Below are 24,852 nucleotides of genomic sequence, written 5' to 3'. Positions count from 1 at the left end.
GTCTCCAGCTACACTTAACAAATACACCCTAATAAATTTAAAGAACCAAGCATCAGTAAAAGATAATCTTACAATAGAGGCCAGTTTCTCTACTACTGAAATTTGCATTTTCCTAATTTGTTAATAAGAAAAAAAAAAAAAGTCCACATACAAAGTAAAATGAGTAAAATTAAGTCTAATCTGAGCAAACATTCTCCTTTTTATTCAGTTCCAGTTGTAGTGGTCTCTTGGAAGTAAATCATAATGTGATCTCTCTTCCTCTTCAGGTCCATAATCTAATGGCAGACCATAATTGTAATCAACTGTTACAACTGGTAATCTTTTGCTTTGTTCTATCTCTCTGGTAGTTTCACCTTGAAAAGGTTTTCTTTCATAGTCTATTGAACTATCTTCTTGGTGTACAGATGAAGATGGATGCATTGTTCGTGAAGAATATGGTGCAAATCTGTTTTTTCCTCTATTAAATTCATCTGAGGGATGCAATCTCCTATTGTCTTCAGGACAATTTGGTTGATTACTGTAAGAAGAACAAATATGAACAGTGAAATCCTCATAGATAACAGTTGATTTATTGTTGGTGGCCACCATTAGAAATGAAACTTGTGTACCCTTGAAAGAACAATTCAGACCCTCATTCTTGTTTTTAACCCCCTAAAATTAAAATCGTCTCTACTGGATGTTGCAAACTGGTTTATATTAATTTTTTAATTCTAGTGATTAAAATTAGAGCTCTTTATAGTAAGTAATTCTCCTAGAAGATGTTTTGTTTCAAGTGCTGCTTCTAATTAAAATTCCCTGTTTACTGAAGGTTTCTTCAACCTAGGGGCCACTTTTGTTCCCAAGCCCATGTTTTCATTTTTGTGAATAATATGTAATAATAGCCCTCTAGTACATAGTCCCAATGGGCAACAATATACTTTGGATTTATAGCTCCAAATATCTAAATTATTAATTCTTCTGTAATAGAAGAATCACTCTTCTACAAAACACATATGGAGGAATCTAAAAATGCATATATGATATATATACTTTTTGGTTTGGATTCTCTTTACTCTGAAGTACCTTACTTACTTTGTAAAATAAGCTGTGTTTAAAGCCAATTCAGAACAACCTTTGTAATTTTAAAATCTTTTCCCTCACTGAACCATAGATTAATTTAGACTGGAAAGGATCTCTAGAAGTACTTAGGGCCACCTCCTCAAAGTTGGTCTAATTAGATGAGTTTGTGCAGAGGCCATGTCCAGCTGAGTTCTGAGTATCTCAAAGGATGGAGATTTCACAGCTGCTCTGGGCAACCTGTTTCAGTGTCTGACCATCCCTCACTGTGTAACTCATTAGCTTGTTGTAGACAGCAGTTAAGTGTTAAACATAGCATGTGTATTTTGCTTTTCACTTACTGACAATAGCTTTTCATGTTTTGTAGCATGTTAGCTTGAACTGTGCTTGTCTTGTCAATGACTTAACATCAGGGATGCTTGAGCCATTTCATAATCACATTCGAACTCAGTATACATGGACCATAAATTAATCACATTATTTGCTGTCCTGGTTTCCACTGGGATAGAGCTAATTTTTTTTTCTTTCTTCTTAGTAGCTAGAATAGCGCTGTGTCTTGGATTCAGTATGGGATTTGATATGAGAAGAATGTTGACAACGTTCTGATGTTTTTAGTTGTTGCTAAGAAATCAAGGACTTTTCAACTTCTCATGTCCTGTCAGTATGCAGGTACACAAGAAGTTGGGGGGGAGCAGAGCCAGAACAACAGACCCAAATTATCCAGTGGAATATTCCATATTGTCTAGTGTCATGTTCAGTTTATAGATGAGGGTTGATTGGGAAGCTCACTGCATTTTCAGGATACTCTCTTCTCTGGGATTACTAGCCAGGAACAGGCTTGTGATCAGTCAGCAGGTGGTGAGCCATCACACTGTTCATTACTCATTTATATTTTCTGTTATTATTAAAATTTTATTTTATTTCAATTATTAAATTGTTTTTATCTCAACCTGCAAGCCTCCTTACCCTTACCCCTCCAACTCTCTCCCTCATTCCCTGGCTGCCAGCTGGGTTGAAACCAGACATTTGCTCAGTGTTCAGATTCAATGGTTTAAATTCCATTTAATAAAAATATTAACATCAATTTTTACACCGTGCGGTTAATTTGTATGTTTTTAGCTGGGAAACTGTTAGAATAACAGTATAAAGTTAAGTCAGAAAACTATATGAAATCTGATATTTACCTGTAACTTCTATTAAAGTCATCATTATCAGACCCATATTCTCTGTGAAATGAAGATGAGGAGAAATGAGGTTCTGGTACATTTTCATGGGAAGGAAATGATTGACTTCTGCAAATAACCAAAAGAATTCCACATTAAAAAGAGTACTAACGGTTGTAAGCTTTTTAAAAATATGTGTTTACCAAATGAAATAAAAGTATTTTTACTTTTATTTAAAAGTTATTTGAAATTGTAAAAAAAACTTTCTTAATTGTATTAATTTAACACCTCAAAATGGTATCCTTCATTGTAATGATATCCTCTGTTTCAGCTGTACAATGGAAGAGAATAAATCAAACTTTACTAGCCCAATAAATATCTGAAATATTAAAAATATTTTGTCAGAATCCAGTATGTTTACTAATAAGTGATACATTTATTTGGGAGAATATGATGCAAGTTCAGAAGCAAAGGGATTTCTAACAAATTATTAATTCATAGAATAAACAAACTGAAGTCAAACTTCATTGCAGCATTACTGTTTATCTCTATTTGGCTGAAGACATCAATAAAATTTCATATCCTCTTCTGTCTTGAGGACTGCTTTTTAAATGTAAGTTTCTATACAAATCAAAGAGGAACAAAGAGCTTTGCTTCAAGTTGACTCTAAAAGGGTAAAGGAAATGCATGAACTTTAAAGAAGCACAACCTTATAATTTAGAAAACATTGGCTTTCAAAGCTGCAACTATCCAGCTTACATCAAATCCGTAAGTCAAAATAAAAAGAATTAATTAACTGATCATTTATACATGATCTTAAGAGGGTAATTAATTGATTTAAAATAAATTTATTTAAAAAAAAATTGAAATTTAATTTAAAAGTGCTGAGATCTACACTTTTATTCTCTAAAGCTCAAGGATGCTTTACCTGTCTGAACACCATTCATGGGGCAAGTCACTGTGACCTGGATGTTCATCAAAAGGTCTTGGCCTTTGTCCATGCCCTTTATTAACATAACCAAAATCTTTGAACTGAGTCTGTTCCTGTAAGTCATTGTAAGGTTGATGGTCATGGAAAGGTCTGCGCCTTTGTCCAGGACCTTTATTATCATAATCTTTTAGTTGCATCTCTGTGTGTAAATCATTGCAAGGCTGGTGATCATTGAAAGGTCTCTGCCCACGACCCCTATTAACAAATTCAAAATCTCCCAATTGCATTTGTGGCTGTAAGTCATCATGTGCCTGATAGTCATGGAAAGATCTTAGTCTTTGGCTAGGACCTTTGTTGACACAATCTAACTCTTTCAATTGTATCTGAGTCTGAAATTCTTCATGAGATTGGTGGTTATGGAACAGCCTTTGTCTCTGGCCACGGCCCCTGCTACGAAAATCAAAATCCTTTGACTGCATGTCTTCCTGCAAATCATTATGAGATGGATGGTCAGGAAAAGATCTCTGCCTTTGTCCACGGCCTCTGTTAAATTCAATATCCCTCGATTGTGTCTCTGCCTGTAAATCATCATGAAACTGGTGTCCACGAAAAGGTCTCAACCTCTGTCCAGGTCCCTTGCTACTGAAGTCTAGGTCCTTCAGCTGCATGTCTTCTTGATAATGATCATAAAACTGGTGATCAGTAAAGGGTCTTCGCCTCTGTTCTGGTCCCCTGTTGTAGTCCCAGTTTCTCATCTGCATTGGTGCTCTTAAATCATCCTGAGTCTGATGGTCATGAAATGGTCTTCGTCTTTGTCCAGGTCCCTTATTAATGAAATCAAAATCTCTTAACTGTATCTGTCCTTGCAAATCGTTGTGAGAGTGGTCATCATAAATTCGTAGTCTTTTCCCAGACCTGTAAAGAAGTTTTTGTGTTAAATAGAACATGATACTTGTAAGTGCTAGAAGTCATTAATGCAAACAAGTTTTTTTAACCAAGAATTGATAGGAAAGACACTGCAAATATATAGGTATCAAAGCTAGTAAGAATCCAAACTTAAGATTATAAAACTTTCAATGTCATAATAGAAGCTGTGACAAAAATTCAATTGTAATTCTGTAGCACTTGTTGAACAGGTAAAACCAGTGATTCCAAATAAATTAAAAATAGTTGCAGATTACTGTAGAATAATAAAGAAGGATGGGCAAAGTAAAACTCTAAATTATTCCAAGTGAACTAATTACTTACACACATTCCCTTTCATTGTTTTGTCAAATTCTGTAAATATATTTTGCATGAGTAGGCTGTATTCCTAAAATCTCTTAAATTAGACTATCTACAGCCTTTTCAGTAAGAAACAAATATCTTTCCCATTGTGTGGGGTTTTTTGGCTTTTAATTCCATGTTTCAGCCTATTACCCCTGAAAATCTTCATTTGGGAACCGCTCTACAGGTCCTTCCATTGCATGTGGTGGGGGAATAATATCTTCGTCTGCATCCCATACATCCATTCCAAGGTTACTAAGAAGAATAAAAACATCTCACATAAGCTTCCTTTTTTAAAATGTACTATTGAGAGAGAGAAAAACCACACAAAGTTCTTCAGCTTAAAATGACAGAAATTTTTGTATGTTAAGTTAAATGTACAGACATTTGTAACTCCCAAATAAATTTACAAGATTAAAATTTGCTAAAAGAGCTGCAGGGAAAGCAAAGAGAATAGTTAAAGTTCATAAACTTGGAACATCCTAAATGATCTGAGACAAGTACCTATTAAAAAATCTGACATGGGGCTAATTTAATCATGCACAGACCATAAAGCAATGATAGCAGTAAAGCAAAGGGCGTTCAATTAAACTAAAAAGACACAAATTAGTCAGGTATTAATTTTAAAATCAATTTACTGATGCAAGCTATCATTGCTACAAATAACTTAGGAAGATGTAAAGGTGAGCTATTCTTAGGTGAATATGTTAAGCATAAAATTCTTACACACCAGGGATACAACCACTATGAACAGAGGAATTGAGAACAATCTTCCGGTTTCACATACTTTTTTATTCCTATAACTGTTCTACTGTTTTGTTTTGTTTTAAAAATATCTGGTTCTACCATGCCAACAACAGCAGGCAGATCAGAAAGCTTATAAAGATATCTTTGCAGTGGCTCCTTTCAGCTTATAATGAGAGTATACAGACTCAATACAGTTGTCACAATATGATAAAACCACACCAGTGTCCAATAGTAGTTGTCAGATTAAAAAAAATCTTTTGGACCATATAAAATCAAAAGATGAATGAAGTACACCACACTTCATATTAGTCATATCAAAAGTCTTACAATATATGTGTAGTTGCACATTAAAGGTTTAAGAGGAGGTTAAATTTGGTTTATGACTGAAAGTGAACTTTTAAAAATATCAGCAGACATATTGGAAAATCTTAAGCATATAACTAAAAGCTTTTGTTTACCTTCTCATTGGTTGTGTTCTGAGATCTGTGAGATACACAAGACCATCCATGCGATGACCTCTAGCATCACCAAATGCTAAAGAAAAAAAGACACAAGGCTAATGAAATGTGTTCAAACTGAGCCACACATGTGAAAGGCAAGTTTCTGTTCACCATGAGATGCTGAATTTTAAACAATTCTAACTTGATATTAAATATTTCAGCAAGCTGGTATCATTACAGCATTTTTTTTTAAAAAAACAAAAGAAACTACTAGTGGTAGCAACCTATGATTGAAAACCCTTCAAAGCAAAAGGAAGAAAAGATTTTAAGCAGCTGAAACACACTCCTACTATGCTGTCAATTTGCCAATGCTCAAGTCTTGCCCGGAATAGAATCAACAGTCAGACAAAATCTTCTGTGGAAGCCAGCACATGAAATAACTCTAAAAATACTAAAATAGAACTGTAATATTTGGGAATACAGTTGTAGTAACTGTGAATTACAACCCAAAATGTGCTTTAGTTCAAACTGTATAAATACCTTGGATTGCTGCCTCTGGATCCCAGCCTTCAACATCTATAAGATACCTGAAAAAAAAAACCCCACAATTATATTACTGTCCTAAAGGGATTACAGATTAATATAAGGAAACCATCTTTTGTGAACAATGATTTTGGTTTTTATACAACCCTTACCTACATATAAGGTAGCCAGTTCTATTAATTCCATTAGTACAGTGAACGCCAATGAGTTTCTCTATCAAAAAGGAAAACACGGACTTTAATAGTTCAGAAAGTGAAATGACTAAAAAATTAGTACAAGACAAAACAAAACAAAAAAGCTGTACTTTTCCAACAAAGTAACTACAAATAATGCTTGCTATTTACAAAATTATACTGTTGTGCCTGTAAAAGAACAAACACATCCAGACTTTTTCCTCTTCATGCTGAATCTCTAGCAGCAGTTAGTTCACTACTTCCAAACCTGTGAAGACTGAGATTAACTCTGCAGAATGTAGGAAAAAAACAAAGAGCAGTGATGACAGGTAAAGCAGCTGGCCTCAGCCAGAACTGCAATAACAGGAGAAAAAGAATAAAATATGGTTTTGAAAGCAAATCTAATCAAGGAAATGTAAAATTGAGGAACTTAATTTACAGATTCTTGTAAAAGTTACAAGAAGGAGAAAATACCCATGTGGCCCTAGTGTCTAAGAATATAAAATACATGAAGAAAAGAAGCACCAATAATCTCTAAAGAAATCTTATGTTTTTTTAAAAGGTTCTACTAATCAGCTAAAGGCTAAAAAGAATAACTTACTATTATTAGGGTGTTTCAAATGAGGTATTTCCAACAGAAATAGGGAAACACTAATACGGTCATACAAGGCATCAATAAAGCATCATCCAGACTATGTCAAACAATTCTACTTACCCATATTTAATGAAAAAAAGTATCAAATTGAAATATATACAGAAAGGGCTACTATAATGGTCACAAAATAAGTTTATGAGAAGGGACCTAGGAAGCTTGTCTTAGTCTGTAAAACCAAATGTGAGAAACTGAATATAATAATGGAGATGGAGAAAAACAATACTGAAGGGCAAAGTTGGCATAAGAATAAATGTATATTAACTGATTGAGAGTTTTAGGCTAGATTTTAGAAGAAAAACTTCAATCATCAGAACAACAAAGTTGTGTCAGAGAAAGTACTGACAGATGGTCTTTGAAATGGGACTTGATACATTTTTGAATGAGATAAAATGTAACTATTCGCCACAGAACAGGACAGTCACATTGCCATGTAAGTTAATCATAAATTAGTGTCCTAACAATTCAGACACCAAAAAAACCCAACTTCTCAAAAATTATTTTTAAGAAGAATCCTGAGAAATGTTAAGGGTATTCTAAAACAGGTAAAATGTAACTATTCGCCACAGAACAGGACAGTCACATTGCCATGTAAGTTAATCATAAATTAGTGTCCTAACAATTCAGACACCAAAAAAACCCAACTTCTCAAAAATTATTTTTAAGAAGAATCCTGAGAAATGTTAAGGGTATTCTAAAACAGAGAGCAGGTTACAATGAATAAGTTAACATAAAAATGAAAGTTATCCCAACTCTGAAGTTACATAAGCCCTGCCAAAATGTTCTTCCTAGCTGGATCTGCAGGTCTTCATCCAGTAACAAATCAGTAATCAATTCTGAGAATCAGAAATAATTAGATTCAAATACAGACTATTCTTTGTGCCATGAAAAATCATTAGATCAAAACCAGAAGAAAACTAATAACCTCCAAGTAATTTCCCTAAGCCAACAAAGAGCAAAGGAAGAACTTACACACTAATTTCCTGAGCAAGGACAAAACCTTAGTTCTTAAACCTTTTAATTTTCCCAGCACTTCTCATTCAGTCTCTCATACCTGAGATTTAGGTCAGAGCTCTTTCAGAAAACAGAGTTGACCATCCATAGCAAAACCACGGTTATGCTCTGCAGCAAAAATGGTATGCGCTTGTGTAGTTAATATCTCTACTTTCTCAGAGAAAATGCTAAAGTAACCACAGCAAATAGCATGAAAAAGCTTGAAAGAATGGTCCTCCAATATTGAATAGACAAACAGTTAAAATCTGCCTACAATGAATGAATAGCAAAAAAAGTGAGTGGGTAAAAGCTGCAAACAGGCTGTGGCAAAATACATGCAAATTTATTTAATCAAAGTTCTTTATACCATCTCAGCAAGAACTGTACTATTGCATAAACACTAGAACAGCAGCAAAGCCACACTGTGGAAACACTGACACTGTGTCTGTAATATGATTTTTAAGAATTGTTAGGATATGAGGGTAATAATGGACTCATAAATCAAAAACCTGCTACATCAGACTAAACGGACTTATGTTGCTCACACATACCAGTGCCTAGTGCCATCAGAGAAACCCTGTGCTATTTAGAGCATCCATAAAGGGCTGGCAGCTAAAACACTAAGCTGATGGTAGACAATTTGGGTCAGACAGATGAAAGCCTTGTTGCAGTTGCTTTGACACATCATGCAAATGTAAGTATATTACTATTAGGAAAGGCATTTAAGTTACTAGTCATTTTTGAAAAAGACATGTTTTGAATGCAACAAAGGTATGTGGTTCACATAATGTACCTTATTATGATAATAAAGTGGAAAGCGCTATGGAAAGTCTGAGATCACTGGTGTAAATATCTATTGAAATTAATAAATGATACAGTTAGCACTGAAATAAATTTTTAGGTTTTTTACAGCCTAACATGCAGATATTTACCGTTTCCCGCATTTTCCCATAGGAATTTTCTGACCCATTTTTTGAACTGTAGGATAGTAGCATTATCGGGGACTTCAAGTCCAACAGTATAAAGTTTCTTATACTGCACACTTTTAGGTAAATCCTAGCAACACAAAAAAAAAAAAAAAAGGAAAAATTATTGAAGTCCTGCATCAATGAAAAGCCTTAATCAGTATCTAACATAATGCTAATGTAAAACAGTAGTTCAAATCCTGAGTAGAAACTGAAAACAATCTTGACACAATCCTACAGAGATACACTGTCAGAAACGACTGTTTACATTTCCACTATAAAGACCTGACTTCAAAGAACAGTTTCTACAGAGTACTTATTAATCCCTGCTAACAAGGCAGCATATTAACTGAAGAGAGCAGATTCCTGCAATTCCATTCAAACCCATTTTACAATTATTAGCAATATTTGTCCCTCCTACCCACAATCACATATATACTCACATATACACTCCCTTAATGCTTACAGCCCATGTATACTCAAAGATTAGCATTCAGTTATAACACTGATACTTATTCTCCTTTTCAATAGGAGGCTGATTAATCGCAGTTGTTTGGACCACACTGGTGAAAAATTTGAAATCGGTAAAGTAGTTTAAAACTGTACATTTAGTGGATTCCACTGAAGATCAGTAAAAAAAGACACTAGGAATAAATAAAAATGCCTTCAGGACACAGACTGTAAGTCTTCTCCATCTTTTCTGTGGTGCCTGGCACCGAAGTCTTTATCCATTACTCTGAGTTACCATATAACAAATAAGCCACAAACGCAACTAGCTGGGAGAAGGAGTTACTTCCTCTGTGATAAAACATTTAGCTCCTATTGGAGATATAAAATAAGTCTAGATGGGTCAGTTGTCAATTCCAATTCAAGGTAACCAAAAGTGTAAGTACTTTAAAACAAAGTTTGCAGCAACTATTTCGTTATGTTACTATGCTTGTATTACCTTAACTTCATAATATCGTGTGGTATATGTTAAATCAATAATTAATCCAAGCTCCACATTTAGGGTTTTCATTGCAGCAATTAAGTCTTTTGGTGTAAATTTCTGGGTTGGGGTAAGCCTCTGGTTAATTGCCTACAATGAAAATGGAAAAGAAAGATTTTCTTTTTAAGTTACAATAACAAGACATTTGTAATATTCAGCTGGTTTAATTAGGACTAGGAAACATCAGTAATCAAAAGGGAATGTTTACAGTACCAGAATTATATCTATGTATTATATGGATAAAAGGAACCAAATAAAAAGAAAGCAGTAATTTTTTGTGTATTCCTATTCAGATGAACATACAAGAAAATGTGTGAGAATTTCCACTTGTACAACGTTAACGAACATTAATAAGCACTAATTTGATAGCCATAAAAATCCTGCAAAATGCAGCATGTATATACTGATTTTTAAGTAATCAAATATCAGCAAAAAGCAAAACACCATGATCCACTTTCCCCCAAACATACTTTGTCCTGCACAGCAACACAAAATTAACAGTGTATTTCACATAAAACATTAGAAGTTGTGACAGTAAATTTATTTTAGAGGTTTTAACTTTCTCCCCACAAATGTTGTGCAGGTATTTTTATCCCTGTTTCATCTCTTGGTGGAGTGTACTTGCAAGTCATTTAGCACTAGGAAATATTAAATAAGACTAAAATATGGTGACTAAGAAAACTGCATGTTGGCTGGTAATGAATCATTAATTTGACAGAAACAGTGGGAAAAATGTTTACTCACCCTATTGTAGCTGTGTTTTTTGAAATGTGTTCTTCACTCTAGGTATGAAAATGCCTCATATGCAAGACCGGCTTTTCTCTGAATAGTGCGCTTGTCCATTGTGACAGCCTTTTGACACAGGCTCAGCCACAACCAATAAAGACAGTGGCAAAAGATGCAGCAGCCTCAACCACCTCTCAGTTCCTTTGTCAACAAGAAATTCAAGCAGACTGGACTCAGAACTAATGGAAAGGAAGGCAGCCACAGACCACATACCTCTTAGAACCACAGATGCTACAGGGTAACTAACCATTCCTTCTTTTGACTGTACAGATTATAGTCTAAGATCCTAGCAAGCACTTATCTCAAGTCTGGAAACAGAGACAGGAAACCAAATTAAAGAATAAAAAGCAGGACAGTCCTATCAAAGCTGGTATGTGATTAGAAAGCTTGAGCTAAAAAGAGTAGGGTAGAAAGCATATAGAATTTTTCAGTCCTATCTATTTCAGATACTGGTGCATTGCTGAAAAAAGAGTGGAGGTTGAGCTTCAAACAAAACGAACATGAGTCAATTATCTCACTGCTATTCAGCAGCAACTTTTACTAAAATCAGAAACTGAATTTACTAACTTTGAGGTGACAACGGTGAATCTGCAGATCTATGGTAGAACACTAAAGAATTTTTACTTTTACTATGTGAAGTCACAGAAACTTATCTGGAATACAATTTACAAAAATAAGGCATCTATAAACATATTGCTTGATTAAGTGAACATTTAAATGTGTTATGATAGACCATGTTTTGAAAGACTATTTGCAGCTTTCTGAAAAGCTGCTGTTGAGTATTCAGTAGTTTAGGTGTTTAATTGGGCTTTGAGAATGTGAAAAAACTGTATCAATTCTAAAATCCTTCTAATGGCATGGGAAAAAACATGCCCAGTCCGTACTGTACTACAACACTACTGTTATCATTACAATGATGATCTGAAAGAAAGGGCAGAAAATCCTTCCAAGTAAACCCATGATCTTAAAGCCTTTACTAGCAGCACATCTTCTGCTAAAACAATAACCCTTGAGTCTTAAAATACTGAAAATATGTTTTCGCCCTTTGGGCAAAATCACTAATCATCGATTTCCTAATAGGTAGCAAAGAAGGAAACCACTTCATATTTAAGAGGTCTGTTCCACCAATTTAATAATAGCACTTCTGACAGACTATGACCAATCAAGTCTTCAGCATTTACGGACAGATTTACTGACCTCTACTACATGTAGAGACATCACAGTTTAGCCAGTTATGCATTTTATGTGTATTCTGCCACAAACTCCATGAGCTTCAAGCACCATCTCTGGCAGACTTGTCATTTCTGTATCTTGCATAGCTGAGGCTGAACAAATTGAAGGGACAGAAATGTCACAGTTTCTGCTTTCTTGGGTACCAGACTTTATATCTGGCCAAGTTCAAAGCCAGCTTCACAGAACAGGGATCTATGCCCCAGTGAGCAACACAATGATGTAGAATATCTACTTGTGATATACTGCTATAAACATTCTCTGAGAATGTCTGTCCTTTTTTTGATGTCTGGTGGAGCTCCTTCCAGACTATCACATAAACTACAGAGAAAGAGTAAAGTTAGCAACGAAGTATCTTCCTCTGAAATCTGAAGTGACAGGGAACTGGAAAAATACTCACTGAACAAATCCTGCCTAGAATAGTGCATCTATGCAAAAAACTAGTGCTGGATCACATGGAATTACAGGAGCTGATGATGCAAAAAATCCTCTCACAAATACCCCAGTTTCAAAGAAAGTAAATATATATCTACTATATTTTACATTCACTGCTAGATCTGTTCACTGGCAGTCTTGGTAGAAAGATACACGACTGTTGTACAATCCATCAGTATAATTGAGAACATGACCAATATCAAGTATGAGATCTGTGGTTTCAAACGAACTAAACCACCATACCAAGGCTGTAAAACCAGCTGCAGGAAGCAAACCCTACAAGCATTCCACTTCAGTCATTGATGATAAAAGTGAACTGAATGGTGACTGAAAACATAATGGGCAATAATATACCAGAAGAACCAAAGTTTTTGTATATGAATACTAGAGTGCAACCTGTAGACAAGAGTTTAGATACAATATTTACTCTTAACTGCTAAGGTTATGTCTAGCCACTGAACTTTAAAAGAGCTTAGAAACTTGTATTTTCTGTGTATCTGAAGCAAGGACTTGTAAAGTTAATTTATACAGCATTTGTGTTAATTTATACAGAAGGGCAGATTTGCCCTATTTGCCCTATGCCTCAACCCACCAAAAAGCTGAAGTCTAAAAAAGACAGCCTCCACATTTTGTATTGTCATGAAGAATTAAAAGATCTGACTCAGTGTATTTAACAGATTAAGATTGCACTCCATGTCAGTAAGAATCTAAAGGAAATACCAACATATTAATAAAAGAAATCTATGAAGACTTCCTTTTTAAATATACTGCATTCCTCCAGATCATTGAAGATTCTTGCTTATGAAATTGGTAACCTGAATCTATAATTTTAAAAGTACTACAGCGGCTGGTATTCTTTAATGACTGCTTAATTTCCATTAAAATTATATTGTGTCTTACATTGCCTATCCTTTCCATATGATTTTCTTACAACAGTCATGAAAAGATGTTAAATAAGGTAACGAATTTAGGCTACTTAATAGTGATCAACTGAATTGCGCTGATTGATTAGAGATTTTATGATTTTTAAAAGATAAATAAAAAACAGCAACAACAAATACAAATTTTAAAAGAATGAGAAAAAATATAGAGTACTATGTGAAAAAGTCATTAGTAGATGACTGGAAGGGCTAAATCTGAATAAATTATTTTTTCAGAAAACTTTCTTGAAGTTTGCATGAATATTCACACTATTCTTCATTACTTTTGCACTGTATCTAATACCGCCAACATGTAGTTACTTTTTATACATACCCCTTTTAAAGGTACTTTGAATGCAATAAATCTAGTTCCTGGTATAGGCTGTCCAACTGGTGTCAAACTCCGCCATCTGTAATGAAACAAATATTTATTTTTAAACATTTTCAAATGACATGATTCATCAGAAGAGACCCACAGCTTCATGTAAAACTTAAAAACAATAAAATACATTGTTTTTTTTTTTTTTTCTCTTAAGATTAAAACTTTGGTAAAGCAAAGCACATAAAATTTATGGTTTTTTTTAAAATTATAATAACGGTTATTTCAAACTATGTAAAGTGTCTTACAAATATCAGGCAAATCTCATGCCATATTTCACATAATTTGAATTTAACAGTTATTTCAAACTTCTCCAAGCAGAAGACAGTTATCTTTTTTTCAATGATGGGCCATGCAGCTATTAGCATAATATATTAAGATTTAAATTTCCAAACAACAGCATTCAATGGTTCCTAAAATTCCCTGACCATGTAAGCAAGCAACTGCAACTTATGTGAACAAGTTTGAAAAATGACCAATTAAATCTGATATGTAAGTAAAATTGTTTTAAAAATCCATCTTCAATTAGTAACCTGTCTGTTTCACCAAGAAACTAAGATATTTTTAGAATAACTATAAAAATTTTTTATTATATATTTGAATAAAACTAATAGGTCAGCATTATTTTGGGATAAAAGAGACAAGGAATTGCCTTAAGCATGCTGGAAGAATATCAACAGAATACTGCTACAGCACTGATCAGGGCAGAAGCTTATTTAGCACACTGAACAGCTTAAATAAAGACATTTTTATTGTTTGCAAGTCTGAAGTCAGGAGCCATAATAAAATGAATCTTTATTCTCTGTAGAGCACCACCACAAAGAAAATACTTCTTAGAGATAATGCTCATGATTGTTGTTACCATACAGTAGAATTATGTCCCCAAATATGCAATTGTTCTATGAAGTGATTTCAAGGTATCATCAGGACATTTGAAAACAGACTTTTTCCTTCCTTCTTCAACTTTCAAAAATTCCTCCCCTCAAAATGGTAGGACAGCATTTACAAACAAGTAGCACCAATATAAAGCAAAGCAGATCAGTAAGGTTCAACATGTACAAAAGTACTGTCATATTATAGTTGGTGGAAATTTTTCAACTTGGCTGAATCAAACACCTTTAAAAAGTAATCATATGCTTGCATCAATCATTTAATTGACAATGAATTACAAAGTTTACTTTAATTAAAAATACAAAGCTTCTAGATTTTGGAAATGTGTTTACATTATAATATGCTTCTTTTTCAGACAAACACTCTTGACTGCGCTTTCTTTTGGTACTTTGAAAAATATAGAGAATATTCCATCACACCAAAGCTTAGCAAAAATCACTTACTAATATGAAGATTTCTTACAACGCTCAAAATACTAGTAATTCCAAAATCGCAAAGACCTGAAATCTATGAAATGTCACACATCTTTAAACTCTTGATGTATGACATTTCAGCGATTTCAGTTTTGTTAAAAAGTATGAAAAGCTTTATCCGAAGAGGAAAGCAAGTTAATCAGCAGATCAATTTTATCTTCAAAGAGGTAACTTAGTAAATTTAGGACTTTTATTTCTTCTCATGTGAGGACAAATTATCTCTATGACCTCAGAAGATACAGCTGGATGACTTAAAATCTACATTGCCTTTTTGCATTTTCACATAGTACCTCAACTACTAAAATGCAAAACATTTTCATAAGATTCTCTAACACTGGTGCCAACTCACAGTTTTCTGAATTAATGTTTAAATTAATCTCTCCCTTTAAAGAGAGCATCCAACAGCTTCTAGATTCCTTTCTGATTTCCATAAAACCACATCATTTATGAAATAAACTGAATAGTCTATTTTAAAATACTCTAACCACTTGATATTTTGCTTTGTTCACAATTCCCATATGATACAATAACAAAAACTAGATGTTGGCTGGCAAAACTCTCAATGAAATATCCATAATTATACTTGTCATAGCATATAAATAATAATAGTACCATTCATAGATGCTTGGAAGTAACAACAGAAACACTTATAGCATGGTGACCAGAAGCATAACTGATATGAAGAAATCATGTAACAATCTACTACATCTTCAGCAATTACTCATCTTTTTCGTCTTCATCATGAGCTAAAGAACAGATTGAGGCTCACAATATAGACATATAGATGCTGAGTTTGATGGAAAACAAATGAAATAACAAAGGAGTAATAGTAGCTCATCATTAGGAAGACTGTTGCAGACAGCTGCCACATAGAAGACAGATACAAGGTGAGAAGGTATAAAGGCAAACTAGAGATTAAATCACTGAAAGGTGTTTGCAGTAAAACCTTCTCCTGAATTTTAAATTATTACAGGAACTTTGTACCTCATAACTGCAATGAGGGAACAAAACCAATCTCCTTACCTTTGGATAGCTGCACACAGGGGGAAAAAAAAAAAAAAAAAAGAGCACATTCTCAATCACTGCAGTTTGAAAAGCATTGTTCAAAAAATTATATATCATATATTACACAAGAGAAACGTTCTAACTTGACAAGTCTCCCAGAGTGAATTTTCAAGTAGGTAAACTTTGGAGTCTGGTAGTTGTACACTAGTTGTAAAATATGAAAACAAAAATCTGAGACTATGTTCCATTTATTCTAGTTTAAAATAGATAAATTGTATATGAATCAGTTAAGATCACAAAGAGTGTAATTGGTCTGAAGATATTGCTGAAGCTAACAAAAACCACAACATAGTAAAATCTTTGCGGCAAGAAGTGCCTAGTTAAAAAAACAAACAAACAAAATCTACAGAAAACCTGTAAATCCACCCAGTCTTTTATCTCATTCACTTAATCTCAAAAAGGTACTAAATGCTGTGAACCTTATTTAGATGTATATTTAATCTGAACTACTGTTAAAACTAATGACAAAGTCAGGTTTAATAACAGCTCCTGCCTCTTTCTAATTTTAATAACTCTGGAAATCACATGTCTTTATTTAAAACAAGGAAATACTCCTCTTGCTTTTGCTCTTAAACTTCCAAATAGAATTAGAAAATAGACTGTACCTAGAGATATAGAAACTACTGCAGCAAATGCTGTCATAGAGATAAAACAAACAGGAACATAGTATTTTTTTTTCAACCTAGTTCAATTACTCTTTGGTGTTACCTCTACCAATAAAATGTACAAAATGCTTTACAGAAGTAGGATTTAATCTGACAGCCAGGCATATTCACATATATATGTTTAGAAACATTCTGAAGGAAGGCAGAAGTAAAAAATGCCAACTACAAAAGACAAAATACTTTAGGTAGTGAGACAATTTAAAAGCTGCCATAAATTAGAAATTCAGATCATTTAAAGCTGCTTTCTCTAGGAAAACTGAGTGGAAATCTAACATGATTATCACAAATACAAGAAATTAGGAACCAATAAGAAATGATCAAAAAAGGTTTAAAAATCTTCTTTTCTTTAATTAGCAATGTAAAAATGCTTTGTAAAAGTTCTGAACATTTTTTCCCAGATTAAGCGATTGACAGAACAATGCACCAGGATCACACAGTTTGTTGTCAGACCTTAATAAACTTAGGGTTTTATTCTCCTGTATTTAAAGCCATTTAAATCCTCCCAGAAAAAAAATCTGCAAAATCAGCAAGAAACTCAAAAGCTGCTGACAGCTCTATGGCAGAAAATGAGCAGAAAGCACTCTTCATCAAAAAAAAAAATAAAGAGCACATTCCGTATTATCTTTAAAATTCTATTTTAAAAGGAAATTTCAGCATATTGCTGCAGAACTAAAAATTATCTCAAATTAAAACCAGCAGATTGAAATTAAGCAAAGATTGGCTAAGGAGATAAATTCAAATTTGTTCTGTTGTCAACAAAGAAATATGGTTAGGAACTACAGGTGACAGGGACTAAAGAAAGTAAAACCTTTACAGAAGGCAGATAAGGCAGAAATGACCACAGACAAGTAAGCTGCACATGGTCACATAAACAGGGAGTTAGAGGAGCAAAGACATAAATAAGCATGAATGAGAACTGTGACACATGATTTGTGTCCTGCTTGAATGTAAGGAAGAGAGCCAGGAGTCAAAGGTGTTATCACAAGACTTGGCACCATCATTCTTGTACCAATGACTAAAAGGTAATAGAGGCTTGAGTGAAAAACAAGCTGGACATGAAGTAGCTGAAATGACGGCAGGAAGAATTTCCTGAAAGAGGCAGTGGTATCTTACAGGGACACAGACATTAAACTTATTTCTATGCTTAGAAATAAATATACGCATTTGCATCACAGAGGTAATAGCTCTGGCCATAAAACCGATGGCATTCACATTAGAAATGTGTTGTGATAAGAATCTAAAATGGAATCATGTAAATTCAGAGAAACACTGCGGCTTCTCAACAGAAGTAACAGTCATAAGGCATATCCAGGAAGAAACTGAAGTCTGACAACTTCTGTACAAAACACAATGGTTGTCAAATTGCAGACAATCTCCGTCAACATACATGAAAGCAAATTATCATCTTAAAATCTGTGATATTTCTGGTTCTTTCACAAAATAAACCTCCTTCAGAATCTCAAAAAGTGTGTAAAAAGACCTGCAAATCCAATTCTTAAGTTTGCATCAAAATAGCTATGACAGGCTTTTATGGGCCCAATATGGTAATTAAAATTTTTCTGAACTCTAAACTACCCAAAGCCACAAACACCCCAGAATTTGCATATTCAAATAGAAAAGTAATTAAGAGAACAGTACTTAAAATAAAAAGTGACATATTGCGCACACATGATAATTTTTCAATTACAGCTTTATTTTTCTAAGTTTTCAAACAGGTAAACAAGCCATGGACTACATGCAGATCAAGACCTGAAACTCAACAAAACATATAAATTAACCAAATATTTAACTATTTACCTTTCTCAGTTCCCACTTCCCTATTATGTTTTGTTTTCATCACTCTCCAACTAGCATCAATTATCTTAAAACACAGGCAGAATTTTGCCTGCCCACTGTTCTAAATGAAAGAATCACTTATTGGTTGAGAAAAAGTGTTAAAATCAAACTAAAAAATCATTCCCCTTTCCCTCAGAAATTTCTGTGATGCTTGAATTGCTTCCGGTGAAATAAATAAGTACAATTACTGGTACTACAAACTCTAGTTAGCTAATCTGTTAGAGGTTTTTAAGTCTAGTTTACATGAAAATATATTACTCTGCTTATCCATTTTAATTTAAATGAAAAGCATGTATGTTTTATTGTATTTTTCTTTAATCTAAAAATTTCAGAGATGTTCAGTAAAACAACCGAAAATAAACTAGCTTCATGCATCCTAGTAAAAGTCTAAAAGATATGTGATCTAGATTAACCTAAGAATCTAGCATCGATATGCTTTGTAACAGCAGCAATCACTGAAATGGCCTCTGTTCAAGGACAAAAGGAAAAAAAAAAAATCAAACAGCAACCAAAACTTAGAAAAACACTTCTAAAAAAAAATCAGACCCAACACCAATCAACTGAGGGTCATGGACAGGGCCTACATAGCAGCCTCCAGCTTTAAATGGGGTAACAGAAGACATTACAGAAATTCCCATGATAGAGACAAGTTTAAAATAAATTTGGAGGAAGGCAAAATTTAGTATTCATTCTGAAGCCTCTTTAGTTAAACTCAAAGGTATGCTGAACATCAAGATAATAATCAAAACAAACCCCATTATAATAGCTATATTTCACATAAATCTTGCTATTAAAAAACAAAAAATAAATGTGATCATAAAGATGTTCATGTAAGTTTTTAAACATACAAAACTACATTATCAATGAACTGCAAAACACAGCACAGATAGTAAACATCAGTAATATCTGCAATTATTCAACAAAATTTTGAAATCTAGTTAAGAAAACTTTATTAATTTGATATGAGCGTAATTTGTAGTTGTTAAAGCAAATATTCCTATGAGTCAGTTTTAAACCTTAGAAAATTATACTGGAAATTATAGCTACTATAACTCTTTAGCAGAAATGTTAAACTAAAATGTGACAAAACTGTGTGTTCCACAACTGCCTCTATGAAAATTTTAACTGAAGCAGATAAAATATGCAGCTGTATGTAATTCATAATCATTTGAACAGATCAATACCTTACTATTTATTTTCTGCTGTGATCTTTTAAAAGAAAAATAGTATGTTTCACATAAAGATATTGTGTACATTTTTAATGGCAAGCTAGACAAGAAAGCTACTAAATAATTCACAGGTACAATAGAATGGAACCACTGCATTGGAAATAATTTGAAAGTTTCATGTCTTTAGTTTGTCAGATCTCACCATTAGAATTATATAAAAATATAGAGCACAGCGAACTGTCAAGAGATACCCTACGAGCTCTTTACAGCAAACAGAACTCATTGGTCTCTTGGAAGCCTAAACCCACTTTAGATTTCCTATGTAACTGATGTTACACTAGTATATCCTAAAAAAATAAAATCTCTATACTGGAATAACTCTACAGAGTAATTATGTTATTTCTGACAGGAAAAAAATCCTTGATTATAAAGGGAAGTAAGCTCTCTTATCTTACATTTCCAAGTGTGTAACATTCAGTTCAGCAATAATGTATTCCAGTATTCCAGAGTAAGATAAACTAGGACTGAACTCAAGGAATCAATTCAGAATTATTTTCATCTAATAGTTAAAAATCAGTGTTAGTAAAAGAGTGTAAATAGGTATACATTAGTCAAAAGTTACATCGAGTGGAGAAGTAAGTTCAGTGCACAATATCTGAAGCTATGCTTAAAAATTCAAGGGCTTCTACAATTTTGGAGCCCCTCATGAGCATCTATGATTATGAAGCAGTTGTAAATTTAGAACTTACCTGGGAAAGTGAATTCCAAAATGCTCAGAAAGGATAATTATTGTAACTAGAGAAAATCAAGTCTATCATCTGAAATACTATCAGCTGTAGCAAGATCATTTAGAAAATACTACTTCGAACCTCTTCTCCTTTTTTTTGGCTATTGTTATTGCATGATACACACACAGCTTTATTTTCCATGGCTTCCATACCTCTATAGACACCAGATTCAACACTACCCTGTTGAAGATAACTGTACAAAGACCATGACACATTGTCAAGACACAACACATACTGAACAGGTCAAAAGCAGAAGGGAGGGAATATAGCTTTTAATTGTAGATTTATCACTTTGCTTTTCTTCAACCCCTATAAGTGGGATACAAATAAGTCATAGCTGGTAAAAAAACAATGTGCATGTAAAGCATTGGAAGAAAGTTTCCTTACCATGTCAATAAGTAATTGCAATAGCTCTGTATTTGTGGTGTATTGTAACACATGATATGGGCCTTCAACTCTTATAGTAATATTATCATTACTCAAGTATTATAAGAAGTAATTTCTCTCCATCCCACATTTTTAAATGCAAATGTTCTATGCCTGATTGTATGAACCAATTTTACTTTATATATAAACTCTCACCTTATGGTAACCCTTATCTCCCATCCATCCTTGAGCATGCATAATCAGTTATGCCATAGTCTTTAACATTCCTATCTAAACTAAAATGCTGATGCTTTCAGGTCTGCACAAGAACAATTCAGTTACACAAGTATGTTTATGGTGTATAGGCAGAAATAATTCAGCTTTGTCCTTACAATAAAAAGATCCCAGTCCTGTTATTTTTTTATAGCATTTAAGCGACACATGACACGCAAGAAGGTGATATTTCTGTAGATGCTCTTCAGAACTGAATCTGACTTTATGAAATTATACCCACATTAGGATTTTAGATGCTGAAGTAAAAATATGCATAAATCTGTAAAAACATAGTAGTATTTTATGACTGTTTGTTATCTCACTTGAACTCCTTGTACTGGCTCGTTCTCCACTACATTGTACTATACAACTACAGAAGGACAATACCATTTCAGACATTGTGAAGAACCTGAACTTGACTCTGTGATGGAAAGAATGCAAGGGATCACTTGAATCCCTCTCTTATACTGATGTCTCACCTTGTTACAAAATTACTTCCCCAGCACTACTTTCTAGGATTGAGACTGCAATGAACACTGTACACCTTAGCTCTGCTCCAAGACATTACTGGGAAAAAGGAGAAGGACTACAGCAAGTCTTACTTCCAGTCCACCTCCTCCTCCTCTCACTGCTGGAGGAAAAATGGCAGAAATAGCATCAGATGAAACATTCTGGGCTAGGGCTGAGTAACCGGAACACAAAAACGAGAGTGGGCCAAGAACAAGGTACAAGACTGGCAGTGTAGATCCAGTGGCAACATCAGCAATTAATACCACTTCAATATTACTTTTGGCCCTGTATACACTCAAAGTGCTGATATGTAGCAAGGCTGTGCAGTGCTATAGCACAATCTTTACGTAAACTTTAATTACACTTCAGACATTACTATAAAATGTGATAGTAATTAATACCAGATAACAAAATTCACTACTTCCTGTTTAGTTGCACTGTTCCTAGCTCCTTATTAATGAACTGAAACCTCAAATTTATTGTATTGCTTTAATTAACGTAATGGCATTTGGACTAAAACTGTTAAGAACTATATAATCAAGGTAGTAACAGAAAGACAATCTTTAAAAATGTCTATATATAGTGTGACTTTCTTTTGTTTACTGTTTCTCTTGCAGTATCGTTCAAAAACCCCCAACAGTTACTGTTAGATTTATTGCTATTACAATCCTGTGATATGATTGAGGTTTTGCTTCCATAGTATGCTACTATCTGGGCTGGTCCTTACACTATAGTGTACCACAATCTCACTTCTGCCAACAACTATTTCCGGGGCCAGTAAATTGCACGTGCAGGATCACTTAGGTTAAAATTAGATTTCCTTCAGTCCTCTTCCAGGGTTGACTGCTATTTTTTCCTCATGTACTAAACTAATTCACAGCGAAGAACTACAATGTGCTGTGCTATCACAAAGATGACATCAATATACTACTGCATGAGATTGAGAGACTGGCAATTCCTAAAACTCCTTCACTGCTTAAACCCCAATACTGTGGATGTCTAGCCTGAGTTATTAATAGTATCAAAAAGTAAGTATCTGGAGAAGCTGAAAGCACTTCAGTACTGTGAGCTCTGTCAGAGGGCAACACTAACTTTATAACCAATTACACCACAATAGATGTTTCTCTCCTTGAAATGTACACAGGTCTGAGTTTCCAATCATAGAAGCCAAAAGTACGGTCCACTTTTTTCCATAGTTAAAAGAAATGCACATAGCCTCAAAGCTGCTCCAATTCAAATGCAAGGGGGAAAAAGAAGGGAGAAACGACCACCTGATTCTCAAAGTTTTAGTAATTATTTCCAAGTATGGAGAAAATAAGGACTGTTAGTCTTTCAGGCTTTCTGCATTACTGCTTGCAAACCTAATCTACTTTTGCTCAGTTTTGTCCAACTTTTAACTGAAATTTCATAAACTTTCAGAGGAAGACATGCTTAAATATATTTTCTTAAATTTTATTATAATTTTAATCTGAGTTTGTCAGCTATGAAAAAAAACTTCAGTTTCTTGAAGTGATTTTAAAAATTTTGTTCATATTTTGTTTCTATTTATTGCTTTTAGGCCAATATATTTTGCAGGAAATAATGCTTTTTGTATTTTATTGCTCCTTCTAAGAATGTTATTAAAAAACTTATCACTTCCCCTGAAACCAGGATAATGTCAGCCTTTCCTCAAATAATGAATAAACTGCAAGTTATTGTCCCACTGCAGTGTGCCTTTATATCTCAGCACATCTCCTATCCAGTACATTTGCACTGATGTCAGCTATAACACATGGGTTAAATTTCTAAACTTGGGACTACTTCTTTTTTTCTTTTCAGTAGAGCTGGACAATAGAACTGTATCTGTTATAAATGAGATCATTCTGTGGTCCCATATGCATTCCCAATCAAGTGATCTGAAAGCCTGTATGGTGCATTTATTTTTTTTTTATTATTCATGCCGACAAAACATTTTTGTTGTCCTTGTTAAAAACAAAAACACATGATGTTTCTGGACCTGAATCAATGAAAATATTCCTGCATGCAACCACCTGCTCCCATCTTATCAGCTCTTCCTCCACTCCTGGTAGCGAACATCTGAGTAGTCAGAAGAATGGTCTATGCTCCCTTTTCCCCAGTAAGTATACACCTGGGGGTAAGAAGGTTAGGAAGAAGGGACTGTGTTTGGCTGTTGAAGGAGAAGTGTTCACAGGCAGGCTGGAGCATTATACTCACCTGGGGGATGAAGGGCTGGGTTGTTCCTGTCTTGGAGAAGATACCTACCTTACCTGGCTGTAGGTGGTGAAGATGCTTGTGGCAAGAAAGATCCTGGGGCAGTCAGTGCCCCTTCTCTAGGGGCAGGACTGTGCCCGCTCCTGCTTCTTGCTTAGTGTGAAGGGATACTTACCCATCGGGGATAGTATTCTTCTTTACCATGCTGAAAGCAGGAGCAGGCAGAGCAGGAGACAGCGATGAAAGTGGGCACTGCAGTAAAGGAGAGAGAACCGCGCAATTAACACGGTGCTCATGTCTTTCTCCATCAGTGGGCCTTTTCACAGGGCTGACTCTCCAATAAAACAAACCAAGTAGTCAGCCGGGCCTTGAAGCCATCCTGAGCAAGTTCTGCAGCTTGCAATCTAGCCTATTTTCTCCACTCTCCACTCAGTACGAGGGAAGGATAACTCACCTCTCCTCTCCAGGAGATCAAAAGAAACAGAGAGGAGAGGCACCAAGTTTGTCTCTAACAGCAGTGCTGCATGGATGAAGATCTTCCTGGCAGTCCCTTGCGACCCTCTCCTGTGGCTTGGAGCAGCCTGTTCTGCCCTTGCGCTCCCACAGCTAAAACTCTTGTTTCAATGAGAAGAAACTTCAGGCAGCTGCAAGAGGCGAGGCCAGTACCTCAGCAAGGCAAGGACCATCACCTGCCCCACTCTAACCTAGACGGGTCCGAACCTGCTAGATTCCGGGCACCGCCAGCGCCCGCCGATCTCAATGGGACCAGGGCAAGGGGGAGTGGGAAGCGGGGAGCTCCCCCGCTCGGCGGAGGGCCCATGTCAGCCGCTCCAAAGACGCTTGAGGCTGGCGAGGCTCCCCCATCAAAGCCGCATTTCCCCGCGAACGCAGGGAGCCCCGGGCGGGACCGCCTCCGAGGCCGGCTCGGAGCGCTGTTT

At 34.8% G+C, this 24,852-nt stretch overlaps 1 protein-coding gene across 4 annotated transcripts; it reads right to left on the bottom strand.

Annotated features, from left to right (window-relative positions):
• Positions 1-155: 155 nt before the first annotated feature.
• On the bottom strand, positions 156-24,483 carry LOC104369121. 4 transcript variants are annotated; one of them, XM_032995056.2, is made up of 13 exons: positions 24,369-24,390; positions 24,090-24,166; positions 16,055-16,064; positions 13,623-13,698; positions 9,876-10,007; positions 8,897-9,020; positions 6,299-6,359; positions 6,144-6,190; positions 5,622-5,697; positions 4,570-4,671; positions 3,148-4,065; positions 2,241-2,348; positions 156-517 (listed from the first exon to the last, which is right to left on the bottom strand). In XM_032995056.2, the coding sequence occupies exons 2-13, from the start codon at positions 24,091-24,093 to the stop codon at positions 205-207; spliced, it is 1,971 nt and encodes a 656-aa protein (XP_032850947.1). In that variant the 5' UTR covers positions 24,094-24,166; positions 24,369-24,390; the 3' UTR covers positions 156-204. The 4 variants fall into 4 exon arrangements, with proteins under 4 accessions (XP_032850947.1, XP_032850935.1, XP_032850955.1 ...); XM_032995044.2 differs by lacking the exon at positions 16,055-16,064 and having other exon boundaries at positions 24,369-24,483; XM_032995064.2 differs by lacking the exons at positions 16,055-16,064; positions 24,369-24,390 and adding an exon at positions 10,662-10,844 and having other exon boundaries at positions 24,090-24,107.
• Positions 24,484-24,852: the final 369 nt, after the last annotated feature.

This window comes from Tyto alba, unplaced genomic scaffold, assembly GCF_018691265.1.
Source record: "Tyto alba isolate M040663 unplaced genomic scaffold, T.alba_DEE_v4.0 Super-Scaffold_1, whole genome shotgun sequence".
NCBI lineage: Eukaryota > Metazoa > Chordata > Aves > Strigiformes > Tytonidae > Tyto > Tyto alba.
This window is presented reverse-complemented; position numbering and strand designations above follow the sequence as displayed.